Source organism: Prinia subflava, chromosome 18 (genome assembly GCF_021018805.1).
Source record: "Prinia subflava isolate CZ2003 ecotype Zambia chromosome 18, Cam_Psub_1.2, whole genome shotgun sequence".
Lineage (NCBI taxonomy): Eukaryota > Metazoa > Chordata > Aves > Passeriformes > Cisticolidae > Prinia > Prinia subflava.
In genome coordinates, this window is record NC_086264.1 from 1,869,900 (window position 1) to 1,893,406 (window position 23,507).

General features: G+C 43.9%; 1 protein-coding gene across 1 annotated transcript in view; it reads right to left on the reverse strand.

Moving 5' to 3' along the window:
* ANK2 (ankyrin 2) overlaps positions 1–20,457 on the reverse strand; it is a 277,794-nt gene extending 257,337 nt beyond the window's left edge. Inside the window, exon 1 of the mRNA XM_063415409.1 lies at positions 20,203–20,457. Coding sequence (XP_063271479.1) covers positions 20,203–20,274 — 72 coding nt within the window. The 5' untranslated portion in view covers positions 20,275–20,457. The remainder of the gene's footprint in view (positions 1–20,202) is intronic.
* Between the last annotated feature and the right edge of the window lie 3,050 nt (positions 20,458–23,507).

Below are 23,507 nucleotides of genomic sequence, written 5' to 3' on the forward strand. Positions count from 1 at the left end.
ACCTGTTTGAGGTGCAAAGTTGTAGTGAGGAATCAGGTCTAAGCCATTACTCCAAGGAACAGCCAAAGGCAAAACCCTGGAAAAGGGCAGGATGAGGGAACTAGGGACAGAAGGAAAGGCTTGTCATGGCATAGGGCTGGCAGAGAGCAAACAGCATGTCAGCACCTCCCATGAAATGCAGCACAACTCAGACCCCTGCTTCAACAGCTCCACATCGCTTTGCTCCACATGCTGACTCATGTGGTCTGACACGTTCAACCACATGGGCTGTGCAAAGCGCAGAACACAGCGGCACTCAAAAATACTCAGAAAATATGACAGGTAACAATATCAGTGGTTCAAAGATGACAGGTAACATCTCATTCTCCTTCCATTCTATCATCATTTTGGCATAGAATGGACAAAGTTTGATGCTTTTACAATATTAGGGCTTCCTCAGTGCTATAAGGGGAACTTACAATGAAGGGCACCAGGTATTTTCCATAGCCGTGCACTTTGCCAAAAGAAAAGCTCAACAATTAAGCATACAAAATCTTGCAGTGCAAACATATGGATATTGAAGCCTGAATTGTTTCAGCCACATAAGGTTTGATAATTTTAGTAAGAAAATATTAACCCACACATCAAGAAGAAACACAAGACAGTCTTTGATGTGCTGCAAAAATCAGGAGATCAGGGTTAAAGGGAACAGGAAATATGAAGAAATGCAAAAATAGAAAGAAGCTATTCTGTGAAGCTGTCTTGTCAGTGCTGTCTGGAACCAACACTGAGAAAGATTTAAAAATTCTCAATACTCCCATTAGAACTGTAAATGAGTTTAAAAAAATAAAATCCAGAGTAACTATCTCAACAGTTCTCTTTCTGTACATTCCCTCCCCCCTTCAAATTAATTACATTATGCTTCCACATCACTGACATAAAATGACTAATGTGACCTACAACATCACTCTGAGACCAAAGCAAGCAGTGGTACTGTGTGCACAGCCTGATGAGCCTGGGCACTCTGAATCCTGCAGCACAAAACACACACCAAGTGCAACACAGAGGGAAGTTAGGAATAAAGCTAGGAAACTGCTGCATTGAAATATGTAGCATGAAACATCCATTTGTTTTTCCCCATTCCTCCTTCTCTTATTTTCCAGATACATCTAAGTTGTTTCATTCATAGCAAATGCAATCGATAATGCTTTTAGCTCTGACTGCATAAAGAGCTCAGCATAATACTGCACCCACTTCCAATCTAACCCCTTCTGGAATTACACTGGAGCAAACCCCAAGTGCAAAAGGAACTATGGAGCAGGCCCAGCACAGCCATACAAGAGGGGTTTTAATAAGTAAATACACATATATACACACACACTGGAGCTTTGGGAAGGATGAGGAAAGCAGCAATATTTCAATGCTGCTTACTGAATTGGGTGTCAAAGCAGCTCTTAGGGGGACCAGGTCATTTCACTAATTAAAGCTGTTCTCCCGTGTTTCATTTTCTGACATTTGAGCAGTCTGGTTGCCTTGCCACGGGCAGAATGGAACATGCCGCTGAGCTCAAGCCAGAGGCTGATCACTTGTGACTCAGCTCAAATTAAAAATACACAAATAAAAAGCTAAATTGACAGGTTACGACCCAAAGATGCATCCATTTCTACTGAGCTTCAGAATGTCTTGTCCAACATAGAGTTAAAGTATCTTTCTTACATCACAACATAACTAACAAAAAGGAGTGACCAAAACAACCTATCATCAACCAGTAGTTGTTTTCTCCTGCTAGGAATGTTTCAAGGGTTTCACCATTAAATAAGTTCTCTGCACAGCAACAGGCTACCAAAGAAAAATCAGCATCAACCCCTTCAGAACTAAGTTCACAAAGGCCAGCAGTGAGAAAAGCCCTTTGTGAGCCTAAACCACTAAAGGAAGGACAATTGTCACCTTCCAGGCAGAGCAAGCCACAGAGCAGCAGTTACCAAATGCAATTAGCCCAGGGCTACAGAACAGCTTTGGACTACTGGAGACCAGAGCCTCGTGTGTTTCATAGGCAACATGGGGAATTTGGGGGGTTTTAAGTTGTATTGTCCATGACAGTTACTCCACAAAGCTAATGGCACCAGTGAGCCCGGAGATCTCTCCCAAAAAGACCTGCTCCTGAAGGGATGGAGCAGAACTTTTACACAAGCAGATCCATACTCCTCCCAGGGCAGACTCCACCTGCAGAGAGGGCATGACAATATCTAACCACAGATTTGGGTCTCCACCGTAGCTATCCACCACTGACCCCCAACCAAATCCCACAGAATCATTTTGACCAAGGAATGGGAAAAGCAAAGGAAAAACAGGGAGCTTATGAACTTGACTTCTGCTTCCAAAATGTAGGCACTTTGAATGGAAACCCATCAGGAAACTTCACATGGCCAAATTAGCAAGTGAAAGATGCTGAGGAGTTACTTTTTGCTTCAAAGGGTGACTTCAAACAATTGTTCTACACTCTTTCCATTTTTTGTCACTGTTGCTTGCTTTCCCTTTCCTTCCCCTCAAAGCCTTACTGGTAAGGGAATTTAACTTCATTTACAGAGTAGGCAAAAGAAGCTCCCTGGTATTTGTTCATTTCCAGCATTACGTCTTCCTAATTAAATTTCTGCATCTCTGTTCAGCGTTAGGGCCACAAGTGAAGGAGGTGTCTCCTGCAGCTCAGCCACCAGCATGAGCCAACCTAAGGCTTTTTCTAAAGTTCACAACAGGAACAAGCAGCTTTCCAACAAATCTCACAGTTCCCTGGGGAGCTGGAATCACAACAAGCAGCTTCTGTCAGCATTCCCAGAGATGACCACACTGCAATCTTTACACAAGCACAGATCCACAGAGTGGATCTACTCTACAGTATCCAGCAAAACTTTGATTCTCATTTTTCCCCCAAGACAAACTGTAATCTTATCACATCAATTCATCCTACAGCCTGTGGAAATCAGAGCTACAGTGTTCACTCACTGAGATAACAAAATTTGCTATAAAGCACAAACTTGGAAAAATCACATTTTTCCTAATTGAGTACAACTTTTCCTCAGGCTTTCACCTACCCCCAAGGGATGCTTACTATCTTCTGGGATTAAACTCACTGCGGAAGCCTTTGGAGTGTGCCAAGAGTTGTTCACCCTTGCACAAAGGCCATTCTCAAAACAAATTTATTGAAAATACTTTTCCCACTACACGTGAGGGATGGCTGGGAGACAGTGTGGGGAGGAAAACGAGCAGAGTCTGAAGTCAAAGAGTAAGAGGCTGTCAGGAGGCAGTGTGAACAGGGAGGATTTTTACAGTGTCTCCTTTTTCCACTTGAAAAAAAAAAAAAAGAGTTCTGGGTATTGAGATACACTCCCTCAGCCTACGGATGAATCTGGACTTTTAAACAAAAGCTTCTTGTTAAACAGCAACAATTAAAAACAAAAACAACTTTAGCATACTATATATTTTAATGGAACTGTCCTTGACGTGCAGTATGAAGGCAAATTTGTTTCCTGACAGCCTGACTCAGTCTAATGGACTGGGAGGCTGCAGTTTTTCCACTCCTCCTAATGACTTGTTGCAATGGAGATGAGTGCTCTGCATACAGCAATGCCATCTTCTGGCACAGGTCCTGTGAGAAAGGCCACTTGCTGAATACCACTAGAAGAAAGCTCCTGCTTTGGGAAAACAGAAACTCAGACTCCACAATAAATCTCGACTATTTCCCCTCTCCAGTGCACTTGCTATGGGCTCTAACTGCTCAAGGGCGTGGAGCGAGGCAGTGGAGGCACACACAGTGTGTGGCTGTAGGGACAAACACCTCCAGTGCCTCCTGAAGGCGTGCCAAGTACAGCGCTGAGAGCGAGAATTTCCAGGCTGGGAACAGGGATGAGTTCAAGGCCCATCGATGGAGGAGCCTGGCAGGAAGGGCAAGCAGTCACCCAGAGCCAACTTCACATATCCTGGGAAAATCAGCAAACAGTTCACACGTCTGACTTTTTAACTTCTGTATTCCCAGACAGAATCTATATTAAGCAACAGCAAAGATTGAAAACACGTGCTATTTACACTGAGGAAATAAACACGGCCTGGCAATCCACGGCTTCCTCACCATTCTCACTTGCTCACGAACAATCTCCACTTGGCCTATGAAGGCATAGCAGGACAGCCTTAGGGTAAGATTTCCCACTGAATTCAATACCTATGCTTTTTTCCCCCCAAGGTTTGCAAGGTTAATGCTACAAGTATGTATTGAGAGTAGAGATTTTAGACTGAGAAAATCAGATCTTAAATAGTTCTTGTCTGAAATAATACTTGAGAAGAAATAACACTGTGGAATTCCTATCTACTGTGTCATTGGATACCAAAGACCTCCCTGGGAATCAGATACACTGCAGAGGTGCTAACCCGGCAATCTCAGCCATAACAGCCCAAGCTCTGCTGCTTCTACGACCCCCACAGCAGTAAGAGGATGACCAGCCAATTGCAGTTGATTCTTTTTCCTATCTGACATTTTCATTCTGCAACTCATCCCAAAATCTCAAAAAATACTTTGCAGCATCCATAAAAGCCCAAATTCATTTTCACTCAACCAACGAAAAAAATAATTAAAAGAACTGGGGTTTGTGACTGAAATCAGCCACTCTGGTTCTCAGATATTTGCTCATTTAAAAAATTAATGATTTAATAAAAGAAAAGCATATATTAAATGTTTGTACTTTCATGTATGAGAAAGATATTTTGGGCTGTAATTTGGACAGTTGGACGAAGCTTTGGGGACATTTGCAATTGTGACAAAGACAGTTGGAAAGTGTTCTGCTTTCATTTCCAATTGCTTTGATGCCTTCCATTGTTTTTCCTTTGCTTCTTTCCCACTGTCAGTTTTGTTTACCTCTTCTCACTCCAGTGTATCTTTCAAGTCCCGTAAAAAGGGGCCTTCCCCAACTCCCTGTACAAAAATTACCCTCTTTTGCTTTTGCTCTAAGTCAAATGCAGTTCTTACAGAGGGCCACCTCTGTGAAGAGTATGGCCTTCCTCAATGTTTGTAATTTATCTCTTAACAAATGGTTTGTTAAAAAAAAAAACCAGAAAACATTTATTTTAGAGAAAATTTATCAGCTTCTTTTTAGAGAAGAACTTCATAGGTTTTGTACTTGAAAGAAGATACATGACAAATACCACCAAAACGATTTTCAGAGCCCTTCATGTCCTAGATTTCTGCCTTATGCTGGTGAACAAGTTAACCAGCTGTCGCATCAAAGGTGTAATTTTTTTCAGACCCTAACCTTTCAATCTGACTTTCCAGTGCTGATGCTCACAAAAGCCAGGTTTGTTTTAGTATCAGTTTTAAAGACAGCCACTTTGGCAAAGCAGACTGTCTGAATCCGTCAGCATCTTGGCCTGGCATGACTCAAGGCTGTGCCCTGACGAAAACACCTTCCAACCCACACTGCTAAAGCATTAGAAGGAAATAACAGGAAGAAATGCAGCTTTGCAGCCATCAGAATTGCTCTAGGAGATCCCTGAATCATTTGAACAACATTAAAGTTGCAACATGAGTCGCATCTTAAGAAAATGCATGTGGGAAATGTCTGTCTGAAATGAATTCTTAGGTGACTAATAAAGAGAAAGCTCCAACAGCTTCCCATAATAAGATGCTCTTATTCCCATAGATCCCCATTAGAACAAGGTCAACAGTTACAGATATGCTCCATTCTCTCAATAATTCTTGCTAGTTGATAATAACTTGCTATCAGAAATTTTATGTCTCATCTTTCACAATTTAAATATGTCCAGAGGAAAATACTTTGATCAGGCTCTCTACTGACATTTTGATTGAAAGAAGGGACACATGTATGGAGGCCTGGCCTACAGTTCAAATACATCTTGCAAAAACTGTTTTGATTTATCTGGTAAACCATTCTATAAAAAACAGCCAGGCAGGCACTTCCAAGAAAACAACACTATTACTGGAAATATCTTTGGTTAAATAGGACTTACCCTCTGGACACATTTACGTAACAACCACTAGCACTGGTCCAACATATGTAGTAAATAGAACAAACAGGCAACCACAGTCACTCAAAACATGAGGCTGAAGAGCTGACACAATCAGGTTGGGGTTTAAGGCCCTTTCAGCCAAGCATCCTGTTTATTTCTCCCTCTGTGTGGGAGACCAGTCATTCAGAGTAATATTGCTTGGGACTTGCTGCCCAAATTCTCAATCACTGCCTAATTTTGCTTTTTAAGAGTATTTGAATGCTGAGGTTTTGCAATCATCAAGCAATACTGCAAATAGCACAGCTATGTCTAGAAAACACACAAAAGCTGTAGAATCAGCAACACCCCCAACAGGGCAATTGATATGAAAATGGTGCTACTGACATTTTGGAAGCTGCATATTTTTCTTACAAAGCTATAAATTACCAGCTTAAAGCTACTCCAGTATCTCAGTTATTTATGCATTAATACATATGATACCAGGATGAAAAGCTCGGTTTTTTTGATCCTACCATTCCATCTCACCAGGCACACCTTGAAGTTAACCATGCTTGCAATGCAGCTGTGCCTGCAAGCAGCTGATAATCCAGCAGGGCAGTTCCAGAGGTGAGGATACAACCTGTCATGCCTGGGTGCAGATGTTTGAAAGCAAAAGCTCTAACCTTACCTCAGCTCTCCATGTCTGCAAGCAGCAGGCTGCCTGACAAGCTTTTGCAGAGATGTGAAATCAAGATCTGGTCTCCAATAGATGTAAATTCATCCTCTCACAAGATGAAAAAAGACCAACAATGAAGGACACATTGCTAATTTCAAGATCTCATTATCTGAGGGTTCTTGCCATACAAGTCTATTAACAGGTCCAACCTTTGCTGCCTCTGGCAAACCTACAGTAAACAGACTTCCAATACCCAACATACAAAAAAGCATAGGAATACAAACCAAATTGAACTAAAAAGCATTTATGGCCAAATGTAATAATTCTGCAGCTCAGTGGCTGAACACGGTGGGGTTTTTCCTACTGGGTTCTCTCTTCAGAGACTGTCCAACTACACAAACCAGGCGATCTTGCACATGTGCCCAGAGGGGTCTTCACCTAGTGCAGATGTTTAACTACATCCTTCCTTTGCAAGGGCATTTAAAAACCTGAGGAAGGCACAGAGGAGTGTGATACACAAACAGACTTGTGCACAGGATATCTGAAATGCGTACACTGTTCAAATATTTGGCTAGTTGTGTGACTTCTCTTCTAAAGTTCATGCATCTGGGTAAACACCAGCATTTCCCATGTCTACTGGTGTCCAAACTCCTCATGAGCAATCCCAACAATGTAAATTTGGAGTCAGATGTGAAATATTTGGAGCATCAACTAACATACCCCAGCAATAACGCTCATGTCTGGCAACACAGGCAAATAGTGGGATCTGATGGCGACACAAAGGCTGGTGGTTAGTTTGTTTATTTTAATAATTGTAGGGGGTTTTTCCCCATATTCAGAATAACACCAACTGGTCTTTAATCCGTGTACTTTGAAAATCAAGTAAACCAAAACAAGGCAACTCTGTGCAGCTTACATTTGGGGTCACAGATGGTGTGGCTGTGGCTCCACACCACGTTTCAGAGCTGCTTTGACAGTGTTTTCTTTGGAGCAGGAGCTCGATGCCAGCTGAGCAGAGCATTTGTCAGGTGACACAGGATTACTGGATGTTCCCTCCTCAAGGAGGCAAGACATGAGTGTTCATGGCAGGGAATCATGATTGATGACAACTTGTCGCAAAAACCTGAGACAGACCTTTTTTTTTTTTCTTTTTTTTTTTTTTTTAACTGAAATAGATGCTGATCTGCCGTTTAAAAACTGACTTTTGTTGTATCTCCTGTTGTGGGTGATACAGGCAAATAAAAAACTGCCTAAATCAAGACACAAGTAACTTTACCTGCAACTTTTCATTTAGACTTGGAGAACAGAAGAGTCACCATCTTTCCTGATACCTTGTTTCCAACTGTTGTGGCCACCAGTGTAAAATTTTCACGAGTTTTCCAGCTTCACAGACCAATAACTTTTCAGTGTAATGTGCCAATACATCTAGATGCAACACTGCTTTCACTCTTGCCAGAATCCTTAACAGAGATATTTAGTTACAGGCAAGAGATACGATTTCATTTGCACAGGTTTTCCAACCACAGGAGGGATAGAAAACCAACACAAAATGGCAAGAACAAATCCTTGTCCAGTGTGCATGTGTTAGAAGATAAGGATTTCTCCAAATGTGTACAATTTCTATATGCTTGTTTATGTTCATCTAAATTTGATACTCATGTTGCATAAATTATATAAATTATACATTAAATGGGCTCAGAGTGAAATATACCATCATTAACATAATTAAAAATGCAAGAGAAGTGTTACCTTTTATAGCTACTCCATGGCTTCCACTGGATCTTAAGTATAAAAAAGTCAATGGCTCAGCTGTCATAATCTATGTTACCATGGTAAGTGTTCTGCCATACATAATTCCATCTGCCTACAAACAGGGACCAAAAATACATATTTGTGTCGTCTCCAAAGTAGGAGATTTAATTTTTCACTCCTATATCAAAGAAAACACATTTATATTGGCAACTGCATTTAGGTCAGAGTTATTTTATGACAAGTACAGTCAATATGCCAATTACAGATATCAAGAGTTTAACAAACACTCCAGAAACCACCCATTTATAGTAAGAAAATTTTACTGTCTTTGATTTCTCAATAGTTACTTTTCCTGCTCTAATCCTTTCAGCTTCCTACAATATGAAAATATTTCTTTGGAATGTACCTTAAGCTAGTATTTTCCTTTTTTTTCTTTTCTTGCAGACGAGTGTGTCATAATGTGCTACTCTAGCTGTCTCACTGGAAAAATAAGTCTAGAGGGGTCACTGCAATTTCTTTATATAGCCTATGATAGATATGCTGGCTAGTAGGTCTTTAAAAACATAAACTGGCACAGCAAAAGGACATCATGTAAACCTTCAATTATCTTTCAACAAAAAGCAACGTTCTCTTCGGAATAAGACTTGAAATAGCCTTTTTTACAACACTGGACATTCTACAGGTGAGCAACTGTGTCAAATACAAAATAATTCCTCTTGGGAATTGTTTAACAAAGATAGTACATAATCTGCAACCATGACTCACCGTGCACTTACAGATTAATTCCTCAGATTGCATATATAAGCCTTAGAAACCCCATTTAAAATCCATCTGAACTAAAAATCAAGACAAACCTGGTATTGATACAGTATTATCTCTCCAATCTCTTACATACATTTAATTTACATCAAGATGTGTGTTGCAACATTAACTCACTTATTCTAAATAATCATTGGCAGTGCATTCCAGAAGTAGAACTTACCTAGAAAGTATAAAAAAACCTGGTTTTTACGCAGACCTCCGTAAGGCTGCCCTTAAATGAATAATATGGATTTTGTCACTTCTGCAGAAGCAGCAGACACTAAATAAGGGATTTCAAGCTGTAGCTGAAACTAGGGTGACCAACTCCCTCAAACCTTTGTTGAACAGCAGTAGGATTGGGCAGATAATTGCTTTATGCTCTGGGCTTGGTTTGTCATAACAACAGTACGGGGAGAAGCTGGAGGGTTCAGTAGGAGCCTGTTTTTACAAAACATGGCATTTCTAGGATTTCAAATTGATAGATCATAATTAGGATCACAGTCATAATGACACTCTGTTACTCATTTAAATAAATAAATAAACCAACCATGATGTTGCTCAGCAATTTTCTCTGATACGAATGTCTAATCTGCAAAACCTTGATGAAAAGGAAAAGAGAAATCACAGACGCAACACAGCCATACTTTGAGGGGAAATTGTTACAGGGAAGAGAGAAGCACGCTGCACTTACACACCCCATAAAGCCCAGTGCCAAAGCTCCCACAGACATTACTCAAATGAAAGCTCCATGGGACAGCAGTAGTAGAGACTGGCTCTGTTCAGCTTCCAGAAGCCTCAAAGGACAGGTCCTCTGAGAGGTTTCAATAACTTTCCCTTCACAGAACAGAAAAAGGTGAGCAGCTGCTCTTCAGATGCGTGGGAGGCAGCCCCAGGTAAAGGTCTAGGTCTGTGCACCCCTCCCAAATGGGCACAGCAAGAAGCAGGCTGACAGGTGCAGAGAATACCAAACTATGTTTAGTTGCAGCAAAGGCTGTGTCAGGTCACATTACAGATAACCAGAGCTTTCTTCCACCCCCAGCACTGCTCTTGGAGATGCCAAGGTTTCCCCTCACCTCTGCACTGAATCATCAGCAATCTGGTGGTGAAAAAAATGCTATTGCAAAGGACACCTCAGTTTTGTCAAGTGATGAGTTTCATCAGGGAAGCAGCAACAGCTTAGGTCAAACGTGAGTGCCAAGACCAGAAGCAACTAAACTACCTGCCAGGAGCAGTGTTGGTCAGGGGGATAAGAGGTTATCACTCATTAGCCCATGCTGAGTATGTCATTGATTAAATAATTTCATATTATAAAAACAGAGCACCAACTGATTTTCTGCAATGCCTGCACCTTGCACCAAATCTCATCACCCCTCCAAAACCTGTCTCACAAAATGCTTTGATATAGATTTCATACACATTTGCTTTACTAAATATAGGCTCTCTTCTTTGAGCTGAACAAACTGAAGGGGAACTGGCACTGGAGCCAAAAGAAGTTTTGCAGAGGTAATTTTACTTCCAAATATTTATACCCAACTCTTCTGGCTCCCTGCTTGCTCTGACTTATCCACCTGTCATTTTGAGAACCATAAGGCTTCCCCCTTTGTCATTTTAGTGTCACAGAAACTTAAGATCATCTCTTCTTCTCACCCTCCTTTTTAGATTTAATAAATAACTTTCTCCAATTGCATTCTTACAATTTCATAATTCCCATAAAAGTGTTACTCAAATTCAAGTTTCTAGTTTGGGGCTTTTGCTTCCTTCAGCAAGCAATCCATTGGGATGATTAATATAAAGCAAAGGTTTGCTGAACATGAAATTCCCCCTCTAATGAAGTGACACACTTAACAGCTTACTATTCCTGTACTAGGAATGAGATGAGTGCTCAAATAGCAGGAATCTGGGCTCCTGCTCCAAAGGCCTTCCTAAGCCATGCTGACTGTTTGCAAACAAATATACAAAAAATCTGTCAACTCAAAACAGGCCTTTGTGAAACTTTCAGCCTCAAATTTGCACATTGCTTATGCAAGGCTTGAACCCAGCAGGTAGAAAGTCTATTATCCATTGCTTTCAGCACTCTGTGACTCTTGGGAACAGCCTGTTCCTGCGCTCAGTAAAGTCTGAAGAAGGTTGTGCTGACACTTGCTTGGCATGGGGGGTAAAAATAGGACTGCAATGGCATCTTTTCATCAATTATTGTCATCTGACAAATCATGTGTGCTCTTGGTCCCCAATAAAGAACCACAGTTAGAAAAATTCAAACCAGGTTCAGGAGCATCAGCCCTACTTTCTGGTTTTCAGGTGTATCCCAACAGCATCCATACCAAAGAAGCTTAAAATTGTTTGGAACCTCCTCCTTGTCAAACACCAGCCAGCCAGGAGAGAGCAGAGGGTACGCACCAAGACAACAAAGAACCCAGCAGGGATCCCAGGTAGAGCATTTCCAGTGCAAGCCTCCAACTGCGACAGAAATAGCCTAATTAAAGGGCAGGTTCAGATACAAGCAGCTATTTATAGGCAATCTAAGACTAAATTATTAGTGACATGCTCTGGATCTAAAAATTCCCCAAGTTAACAGTGTTACAAGAGCTCTACATGCAGCATGTGATGCCGTGAGTGCTACGCTGGGCGACCCCACAGGCTTTGGCTCCTGTGCACTGACCAGCTGCTGCTCCCGGCAGGAACTAAAACAGTCTTGAACCAAGGCCAGGCTATTCACATCCAGCCCGACCAAGTTTGAGTTCCCAGGACGCTCCTGTGCCGCCACCACGAGAGTTCTGCTCCTGCCCAAGCCCTGCCTCTTCCCCTGGCAGCTCCCGCCACCCACGCTGGGCACACATCAGAGGGAAGGGCAGCCTCCATCACCCAGTGCCGCTGGAGCCCGGCGCGCATTCCTGAGCGCAGCAGCAGCTGGGGGTCACGGGTCACCAAGTACTGGCAGCCATCCCACACCCAGAGGAGGGGGGAAAGCCAGATTTTAGAAAGATAAAACTACAAACAAAAACGTCTCTGAGTACACTCACAGAGCCTACAAAGGATACTTCAGAAGGGTTCTGCTCATAGGATCCAAGAGCCCTTTACTAGCTTAGATCACATACCAAGCACTCCACAATTAATTGCAAAGTTTATTTTTTCCTCTTGGAGTTGCATATGTGGGAGTGGATTCGGGGAGAGGGGGTGTTTGTGCTGTTTTTAACCCAAAGATTTTGGGTACAAGCTATTTGTGATGGCACGGAGGAGCTGTAAAATGCAAACTGCCCTCAGTTTGCTATTTTCTGAATATACATATATAGATACATAAATAATCTAGAATTACTTTTTTTTCCCCTTAAGAAAAACAGGAACCACAACATTTGGAAACACTGCAGAAGATGAATGAGGTCTGGACACCCTCCATCTTTTCAGAGGTAAGCTTATAAAACAACACTTCACCCTCTGACCTAACATAAACGACAAAGGTATTTACAGCACTGTGTCACTCGCTCGAACTCAGCCAGTCTGAATGCTTGAAATACATTCCCGTCCAGCAGATGCCTGTAAGCATCCCATGAGATTCAAGTTCTCCAGCAGGACTCACAACTTATGCCAAGACCTCTCACAGCTTTTGGAAGATTGACAGGACTTTAGGCTGCAGCCATCTCCTCACCTGAATTTGTGCCTCGCACACATCGCACGTGCTGCTCATGGGATAGTCTGTTTGCTACCCCAGAAACATCACATTCAAACACCCAGACCATTTTAATAAATAAAGCTCAAATGAAGCAAGGAATGCTTGTCACAAAGCTTCTCACCAGTTTTCAGCAAGCACAGCTTTAATGCTAAAGGCAACACATAAGTTATGAGAACTTCCCTTGGCTATAAGTGGTCAAAGCACCATTCAAAGAGAACCCCCGGGAGAGCAGTTTGATCTCCTGGAGCTGTACCTTTATTTGCAGCAGAACTAAACTCAAAGAGTTAACATGGCAAACACCCAACGTGTTGTGAAGGGGGATGTTGCTGGATGAATCCTTGTTGCATAAACAAAGATTCCTTTAATATAGGAAGTCTGAACTGCCCCAAGATACGCTGTGCTCCTACTTCTCTCTGGGATCAGTCAAGTTCGTCAGATAAATCAAGATCAACCAGATGGCCAAACCAAACAAAAAATACAATAAAGTAAATAACCAAAATGCATAAGCAGAGACAACAAATAATATCGCTGTAACCCATTTTTCAGGTTTACTTCTGTCCAGGATTACTTCTGACACTTGTAGTGAGCAAGGTGCAGCTTTTGTTTCTGAAGCTCTTGAGCAGAAATTTTATCAGATTGTTTTAGTCAGATGCACACTAGCAAAGCTCTAGCTATCTGTGCATCAACAATAGACACAGGATACGCAATGGATGCTTTTCCCACCCAAGTTCATAAATCTCCAGCTGGGAATGAGCAACAATATCTAGTTCACACCCCCTCCCCTTTCCCTAAATACTTGTATTCTTTGAATACAGTTACATCTTGAGGTCTGCATCCTGTTGGATACCACAGTTGTTTCTGTGTTCCCAGCTGACTCACCATCCCAGTAAGGACAATCACGCACTTCAGAAAGAAGGATAAAAGGGAAAGAAAGGACAGCCATCAGAACAGAACATATTGTGTTTTCCCCACTCCGTTAGTCAATTCCTTATTAACACTTAACCAGGAGGATTCTACAACCCATTTCCCAGGCAGTGTTTATAGACAGAGAACATCCCTTGTAGTTTCTGAGGTGGCCTCACACAGCAGGTCACCCCAAAATAAAGCCTAAAGTCCTCTACAAAGACAGCTTCACAATAAATGCCTCATAATAAGACTTACATACAAACACAATATACATGTTCGTTGTACAGCAGGACTGCAAAAAGCCCTCCAGTAACTTCATAAAGGTCTCACCTCAACAGGTAACAAAGCTACAGACATTAAAAACAAGCTGTAGTGATCGGCATGGAAAAGTTCACAAAGTGTTTTGAGGGTTTTGGACAGTGTGGGCATTTTTGTATGTTTTCAGGCTTATTGTTTACTCAGAAGAAACACAACTCCATCAATATTTAACAGCATAACGAGCAACTCCTCTAGGGCAGGAGGTGGGCAGTCACTGCTTTTTACCAAAGCAGCTTGTACTACTTGTTTGCTCTCCCATCCCAGTGCACCTCAGCCAGAGGAAGTGGCTGCAGCCTCACTCCAGTTCCCACTACACGGAGAGCAGACCATTCCCCACACGACATGAGCAGCTCTCACCCTACTCGACATGGCAGGCAGCTCCTCCACGGCTCCCCCATGGCTGACAGCCCCGGGCCCACACAAAATGGCGGACAGGCCCTCTGACCCAAACAAAATGGCGGACAGGCCCTCTGACCCACACAAAATGGCGGACAGGCCCTCTGACCCACACAAAATGGCGGACAGGCCCTCTGACCCACACAAAATGGCGGACAGGCCCCCTTGCCCCACACAAAATGGCGGACAGCCCCCCCCTTGCCCCACACAAAATGGCGGACAGCCCCCCCCTTGCCCCACACAAAATGGCGGACAGGCCCTCTGACCCACACAAAATGGCGGACAGCCCCCCCTTGCCCCACACAAAATGGCGGACAGCCCCCCCCCCCCCCCCTTTGCCCCACACAAAATGGCGGACAGCCCCCCTTGCCCCACACAAAAAATGGCGGGAAGGCCCTGAGGCGAGGGGCATCCCCATGTGGGACTTGTTCTAGGAACCCATAAAGTTTTGGTCAATAAGGTACAAAATCTGAATATCAACAGCCAAAAGTCAGTCTTCAATAACTTGATTCAAGTATAAGTCTGGTAAGGAAGGAAAAAATACCAGGGAAAAAGAAACAAGAAAAAGAAAAACAAACTAGAAGAACAACAAAAATGGAAAGAAAAAAAATGAAGGAAGGAAGGAAGGAAAAAATAGAAAGAAAGGAGGAAAAAATAGAAAGGAAGGAGGAAAAAATAGAAAGAAAGGAGGAAAGAAAGATTTGAAGTATTTTAAAAACAGAAAACCACACACACAAAATAACAGAAATGATAAAAACCCAAACAACCCAACAATCAAACCCTCTACTCTTCCCTCAGGGTATAATCCATATAAAACAGAACGCCTGCAAACAAACTCCACATCACAACATCTCTCAAGCAGAAATAAAGTAGAAGTGACACACATATCAGCACTGAATGGCAATCCTCACTCCAACCTCTTTCCTAAGCACTTCTAATAAAAATAAACATTAAAAACAACCATTTAAAAGCCAGAGCAAGGCCGTACCTGTGTGTGCCAGGAGCAGCCCCGCAGTCCCACTGAGGCAGCACCTGCTTCTGGAACCTTCCCCGCCGGTGCTGCTGATCCCGCAGGTGGGGTCACGCATCCCCTGGGACCAGCCAGCCCCTCCATCCCTGCTCTCATAGACCCCGCCGTGAGCAACAGCAACTGCAGGACCTTGTCTGGCTCCCTTCCCACCTGGCCTGGCTACTCTGACAGTGCACAAACATAAAAACAGATGAAACTATTTCATAAATCAACTTAGTCTGCAAAGCCGTCTAATACCCACCTGGAACCTGCTTTTCTTTCTCTCTTTTATTTTGCTTTTCATGCTTTTTCAGCAAAGCCACAAGAGACCTAATTGGAATATGAATTGAAAACTTTTAATTCTTCCCTTCTACAGTAGGTTAGAATTGTTAGCTAAAACAAAAGCAGTTTTCATGGAAGTGGTAAATCTTCGCATGCCTTAATTCTATTAGTTTATAACTACTTGGTGCTTGGTTTTGTAACCCAAATAACAGTGTGGCACAGTAATTTTTATATGCTATCTCAACACACGTAGTCATTTACGCCCTAACTGTAATTACTTTTTCCTACATTAGGCTACATCTATTATGCAGCAAGTTCATTATGTTTTATATTTCATCATTTCAATTCAGTGGGAAGACATTTTCTAGTACTCTTGTCCCTTTGATATGGCAGAGTTCAGTGGAATAGAAACGTTTGGTTTGATGGATGTTGCCTTTACCCAGTGCCACCTAGGCGAGTGCTTCACTAGGCTGATTTTTCAAGCCATTCTAGTTCCCACCAAATTACTTCTAATTCTTCATGGTGGCAGAAGGTAAAATAAAAAATAAGCTTAAATCAAATTAAAGTTCAAAGAAACCTTGAAAATGTGGATTTCAAACAAACCAGATTTTTGAAATGATGGAACTAGAACCAGCAAAGATGTGGAGGCGAACAACATGCTGTCCAAAGCAAAGACAGGCTGGAAGAGGCATTGGCCTAAATCACCCATGAAAGAGAAGCTTAAAATATCCTCAAGTCTTGCCAAATGTTAGTAGGGGACAAAGTACATCCCACAGTAGGGAAAAACCTGGGCAGTGGATTAGAAAAGGCAGGAGCAAAGCACAACAGCAGCACATGAATAGTCACTGCAGTATGAACAACCTCCGAGAGTGCAGTGGGATGCAATAACTCTTAGACAACCTCTAAGACTGCAGTAGGATACAGGCTTCCAGGGAAGAAAAAGTATCAGACAGAGTATAAAAGAAGAAAGATTCAGCACAGTTACAGAGAAAAATTCCTTGGGAAAAGAAAATAAAAACAAGAAAACTGGTTCCTGCAGTCCTACACCAATTGAGGAAGAGATTTTTGTCAGGCTCTAGTAGCAGACTTCACACTGACTAACACACATCTGTTAGGAGTTCATATAAGCTGACAGGCTGGAAAACTGTAGGGTTTGAGATGAATTGGGTGGATTCTCAATATTTGGGGCCCTTTTGCTCATGGAAACATCCCTGGTGAAGCAGAATGCCAGGACCTCTGTTCTGCATCTTCCCACCTCCACAACAGCACTCTTTATCTGGACACCATGGTGTTTCCTCTCCAGTTTTAGCTCTCAGTCCAAACCCCAAGTCTGGAATCCCCAAAATATCCACATCCTTTTGGATTTACAAATACATCCAACCATATTTCAGGGAAAAGGAAAAAAAAGAAGAAGAAGAAAAAGGAGGGGGAAGAAGAAGAAGAAAAAAGAAAAAAAAAAAAAGGCAACTGGAATAGGAAAAGGAGTATATCCAGGCATCATTTTACAGACAGGTGTCTTACCGAAAGAAAATTAGATGGAATAAGGGGATTTACGGGAGATCAACAAAGCATGACAGCAGGACAATTACCATGTGAGCGCTGTACATAGCTTGATGATAAGGAACTTTACCTGAGATCCGTTAAATTACTCTGGAAGATGCTCCTGCACACTTTCTTTCCATCAGATAATGGATTAGGACCACTGATTTATTCCTGCACGCTCAGAGGTGCAGTGGAAGAACAGTACCCGAGTGTTACCATGTTCCCATGCAAGACACTATTTGGTTTGCAAATTTTATTCAAGTGAGTATATTTTTTATTGTGAGAAGTGTTTAAATATCTTTTTGTTAAGGGCAGCATTGACAACGAGAAAGAAAAACAGTGGAAATAATGCTCTTGATTGATGCTAAGAGAAACAACCTCTATCCTATTCCAAATGCAAGGGTTTCCATCATGTAATTTATGTCAGCTTTGTCTTTTATTTGGTACATTCTTGATCAAGCTTTGTATAACAAATGTCACTGGTATCTTGACTGTAGTACCTTAAGCCAAATTTAAATGTAACAACACAGATGTTTCAGGTAAAATGCAGTTCTTGCTCAAACAGGTTCACAGATGTAAACGTTACCCTCGGTTCTGCAAGTGCCCTCAATATGTATTACAAATTAAGGACACATTTAAAGATCTCTCAGATTAACTGAAAGACATAGTAAAAACTCCACAAATACCAATTTGTTTCAAACAGCTTCTTCAGTGAGCCTTGTTCGCAGGCTGCAAGCCAGGACTAACCTCAAGGATCTCCCAGAGGGACCCATGAACGGGAATTCAGCATGCTGCCAATATCAATTTTCATTCAGCATTACCACAACAAGTGCAATGTGATAACAAAAGTCAGTACAACAGTTTCAGACAGACATGTTCACTTCCCTTTTATTTGCACTCTTGTCTCCTCCTAAGGATGCAAGAAATGCTTGGTGAAGTGGGATGGTGGTAGTGATTTATAGGAAAACAAATTGACTTCTGTGAGTGCTGTGTTCTTTACCTTGGTCTGAAGCGGCTTTGGGAATTTATTCATGGAGTTTCCCACTCCTATGAAGGTGACCCAATAAGCTGTGTGTATGATGTCATTGAAGGGCAGCAAAAAATAAAATAAATAAATAAATAAACACCAGCCTCTACCCCAGCCGTAGTTCAGAGAAACACGACCGATGAGTCATTCCTTTCTAAATGCAATTAAAAATAATTCTAAACATAGAGTGGACAAAATGCAGAGGAAGACAGTAAAACAACCATAGTAGTCAAATTTTTAATGAGTAATTTCTGCCTACTAATTCAGGATACTCATTTCTTTCTCATGTAAAATGAATAACCCCTAAGAAGTCAATTCAGAACGCTCTGGAGAATGAACGAGCAGTCTGGGTTTGCTGCTGGATGTGCAGCAATAAATAATTGGTAACCTTGTGTTTCCCAGCTGCTGAGGAGCAAACCAAAGGTCTGAAACAAGGAGGATCCTAGAAAAGGAGGTGTCTTGGTTGCTGCGTGGAAGGATACTGCACACCTGGTCTCAGTAAGCACACAGACTAAGTTAGAGGCAAAGAGAAACCAGTTTCAATGAGGATCCCCAGTGCTTGGGGTCCTCATCCTCAACTCTTTCCTCCCCTATCTGGAACTTTTCCATCCTCAACACTTCTCACTTATCCTGCTGATCACACCTACTACAGGTTGCAATACACTGGAGAGATCCTTGCTGGTCATTCATGCTCCTAAAACCCAACTTCAGGACTAAAATCACTTTTTCTTCTGGTTTCCAGTGTGGAACAGAACAGGAAGTGCCAAAATACTTGGATCGAAGGGGCAGCTGCTCTTGTGCCGTTTGCAGCCACGGTCATCAGCAAACCCACACAAAGGCCTTTTTGCTGGAGCTGCCAGCCCAAACTTCCGCTGTATAAGGGGACTGACAAGTTTAAATATTCCCCAAACTCTGTCTGTCCCAGCTCCAGACTCCTGAGATTTCCTCATCAACATTACCACCAGTGAAAATGGGAACAAAAAAAAAAAAAAAAAAAGAAAGATAGAGTAGGATAGGATTTATATTTGGATTTATGTTTGAGTACATACATACTACACTAATCTGATTACTCCCTGAGAATCCTCCTTTACAACAGCTTTTCCTTTATTAACCCTATTTCCTTTATTAATAATCACTGTAACATTGCAGCCTTAGCAGAAACGCGCACACTGAGCACACGGGCACCGCGCCCCTCCATTTCTGCCTCTCCCGTTTGGAGGAGGCACCGAGGGCCCATGGAACCAACCCCGCAGACCCCCAGCAGCAGCTCGGCCTCAGCGACCCAGCCGGGTCAGGAACGTCGAACAACTCCTGCCACCAACTTCCCATTGCAAATGTAAATTAATGCAGCAGCCGCCGCTAAGAGCAGAGCTCCCGCCTTGCGCGGGGAGAGATGCGAGCGGAAGAGCGCTGCATGCAGCAGGAGCGGGAGCAGCCTCTCGGAAACTGCTGCATTACGTTAATTAAGATTTTATTCATGCCTTCGGACCCGCGCTGCCACGGCGGTGATGCAGCACGGCACGCACCGCGCTGCACCACTGTGAAGTTCCACACGCGTGCCTGCGCTCCCCTCCGCGTGTGACGGTGCGGGCACACCTGCGCAGGTGCCGCCTGCAATGTTTCGGCATAGGAATGGGATTTGTGGATTTGTCATGGAAGTGGGGTTTATACTGAATAGAACAGAAACCATCCCTCGCTCCACTATCCACCTGCCTACCTCTGAACTGCCCATGCACTTGCGGGCCGCTCGCATCCCTGCCTCCCGCGCCCCTCCGCATCCCGCGGTCCCCGTGCCCCCCTCCCCGCTCCGCTCGGGGCTGCCGCGGCCGCCCCCCGCCCCTGCCCGGAGCACCCACCTGGCGAAGGCGAGGCGGGCCGGCGGGGGGCGAGGGGCCGCCTCCCGGCGCGGGGGGCGCGGGCGAAGCCATCTTCGGCTCCTTCCCGCCGCCGCCCGCCTCCTCTCAGCCCCCCGCGGCCGCCACCATGCCGGGGACCCGCGGGTGACCTTGGCGGGGCGGCCGCGGCCGCCGCAGCGCGGGCCGGTGGTGGGTGGGGGTGCGGGGGGTGCGGGAGGCAGCGGCCGCGCTCCCGATGGATGAGCTCACGGACACATCGGCGGCTGCCGGCGGGCGGCGCGGGCGGAGGACCCGCCTCGTCCTCCCCCCGACACACACACACACCCCCGGTACACCCCACCCGCGATCACACCCCCGAGCACACACACACGGCTCCCGCACATCTGCCCGCAGCCGCTCCACACACGCCCCACGCGTGCCGAACCCGCGGGGGCTTTTGTTTTAAATGACAGCCTAGTGTTGCACCTTCCCCCTTCGGCTCCAAGTGTCAAAACACAGGGATAAACCCGCGGGGTTGTAGAGAAACGCGGATATCCTCAGCTAGGATTGTTCTCGTATCCCACCCTCTGCTCCCAGGGTTTTAAATCCCCAAGTGCCTTTTGGGCATTATCTGGGAGGATAATGAATGAGGGAGAATTCTTCCCTGCTGCCTACATTCATGTCTTTCAAGGCCAGGGGGAACCCTATAATCAGAGAGCCTGGTCTCCTACATATGACAAGAATCTCCGGGAATACCATTTCCCTCGGAAACAAACCCCAAACAGCTGGTGAAGCTACAATATACACATCAGGAAAGCGATTTAAAATAACAAAGTTAAAATAAATTCATTCCATCGCTAGGCAAGTGGTTCCAATGACTAATGATACTAATTTATCCCTGAATTTCAACCCCAGGAGCTCACTATACTTCTGCCAACCTTTCTGCCCAAGGAAATCTTCACTCGCTCACATTTAAATGTGGCACCATGTCACAAATCCTCACCAAAATCCCTGTCTCCTTAACAGAGCAATCTGCTATTAAAACAAATGATCCCCTTATTCAGCAGAGAATGAATTTGCTGCTTCACTCAAGTTCCTTTCCAAAAATAGTTTGTTCTTTAGCACGAGGTGTTGGAAAGCTGTTAATCAACATTTATTCCTCTGCAAAAGTCGTACGGATGTCCTGTCCCAGCCTTCCCGCACCCCAGTGCCACCAGCTGAAACCAGCCCTGGGCAGCACACAGCTCTGAAGTCGCCATCATTTCCAACGCATTAGGGAGATGCTAAATTTACTCCAACTTGCTAATTAATTTAACAACTGCTTAGTTGCGTTTGCGTCGGGATTTAGCCAATACCTTTAAGCCCCACCTCCAGCTCCCTGTCCCTACATCCATTCCCTGCTGACGCCTTGGCAGCCTTTGGTAACACCTGGCACGTCTTCTGCTGAACAAGAGCCACCGGCTGTGTGAAGGGAAGCACCGTTACTCCTCACTTGTGGAACACTGCAGGTGCAGAGGACATTTTTCCAAAACCATATAAAAGGGAAGTTTCACCCTGTTACCACCCTCCCTCTCGTGGTATGTGCAGAAGGAATGTGTGTCCAAGTCACCTGTGTCACACAGGGCCACACCTCCTCCTCGGATTCTCAGTGCCTTGTGCACAATGGACAGGTAATTCCTGGGAAGTACCAGCACCTCCAGCATGCCTCATGCTGGCAAGGCAGCTCAGGAGCTCCAGGGCCACAGATAGACTGGACAGATCTGGATGACAAGGAAGGCTGAGAAGCAATAACAACTTTAACAGATGATGGGATGGAGACTTGGTTATCAAGAAGGGTGGAGCAGAGGGAGTTAGTGGAAAACCAAGTCCTTGGTGAGAGGAAAGCAATATTCTGGCCATGACCACATGTCCTGTATTTAAAGATTTCCAGGGAAGCTTGGATTACTGTTCCTACTCACACTCAGAACTAGGTTTCCCTTCTGGTTTCTTCCAGATCTATTTTACCACTTCCAAAATAATCAGACTTTTTTTTTTTTTTTCTTTTTTCTTATCTCCCAAAGTTTTGCCAGGTAAAGGGCTTTCCTTACTTGTGTACTCAAGTACAACCCATTTAAAAATGGAGCTGCTGGGGAAGAAATCAATGACATAATAAAATTCCCAGGGATTCCTAGGAAGTTAATCTAGTTGAGAGAGGCTCCCTGTGGTTCCCACCATTCCCAACAAAATTCCCTTTTCCACTGCTGATCTGGGTTGGTGTTCTTGCATCAGAGGTACAAAAATGGGCCAAAAGTGAGAGGGAGATACCTGGTAGGAAAAAAAACCTGGCTCCAGTTCTGAATGGCCTCAGCAGGGACAGATGATCCAGTCTCCTGTTCCCACCAAGGCTGCTTGAATGCCGTGTTTCCAAGCCAGGCTCCTTAGTTTTGGTTTCAGCCACAGCTCTGTGCCAGCAGGAGCTGTCGATGGCACTGGGAGAGGAGCACAAACGGAAGCAGAAGGAAAAAATCTGACTGAAAATTTGTTGCAGTGCAGAGTAGCTGCAATTTTCAGAACTGCCTAAGGGACTTGGATGACCAATTCCTACTTAATTGGGCATTATAATTTCCTAGGCATCCTTGAAAACCTCTGCCAAGACTTAAGAACTGTTCATGTCCATGTCCAGCTTTGGGCAGCAGCCTGTTCTATCCCAACACAGTACAAGCTTCACCTGAATAAAGAAAACCATTTTTCTGATCCAGGAATTGAGTTTTTGTGATGTGTGACATCTCTTTCCAGGTCACCCTTTGTCTCTTTTGTCCTTGAGGAGATTGTTTCTATATTTTGATATTAACTTTAATATTGTTCCATTTCCCATTGACATCTGCAGGTCCTGGGTTAAATTTCATTCCTGTACACAGCCTGCTAACAGACCTGCAGCCTTGTTCCCACCACTTAAAGTACTCTCTCCTGTGCCTGGAGTTAGAATCCCCCTTGGCAGAGCTTTGCCCTTTCACCTACTTTTCCACTTGGGCAGTGATTTTACACTCCAGTTCCCTTTGGATGAGAAGCCTGTAAGATTCACGGAACTGGTTTTCTTGCTGAAATATTTCTAGTATCAGGCTCGAAGCACTCCACTGTCATCCTGTGAGCAGGCTCAAAGCTCGGGGTTTCCGAGGGTTACTATCCCTGGGCATGAATACCAGGGGCCGGGTTACTCAGCCTCCTGACTGTACCTGGCATAAGGACCAGGAATTCCTCCCTGCTGATGCCGTTCAGGGAGGTCAGTGCTCCGGTAGCAGAACAATTAGCACAGAATTAACTGCGAGATAACAGATAAAGGAGCTCCA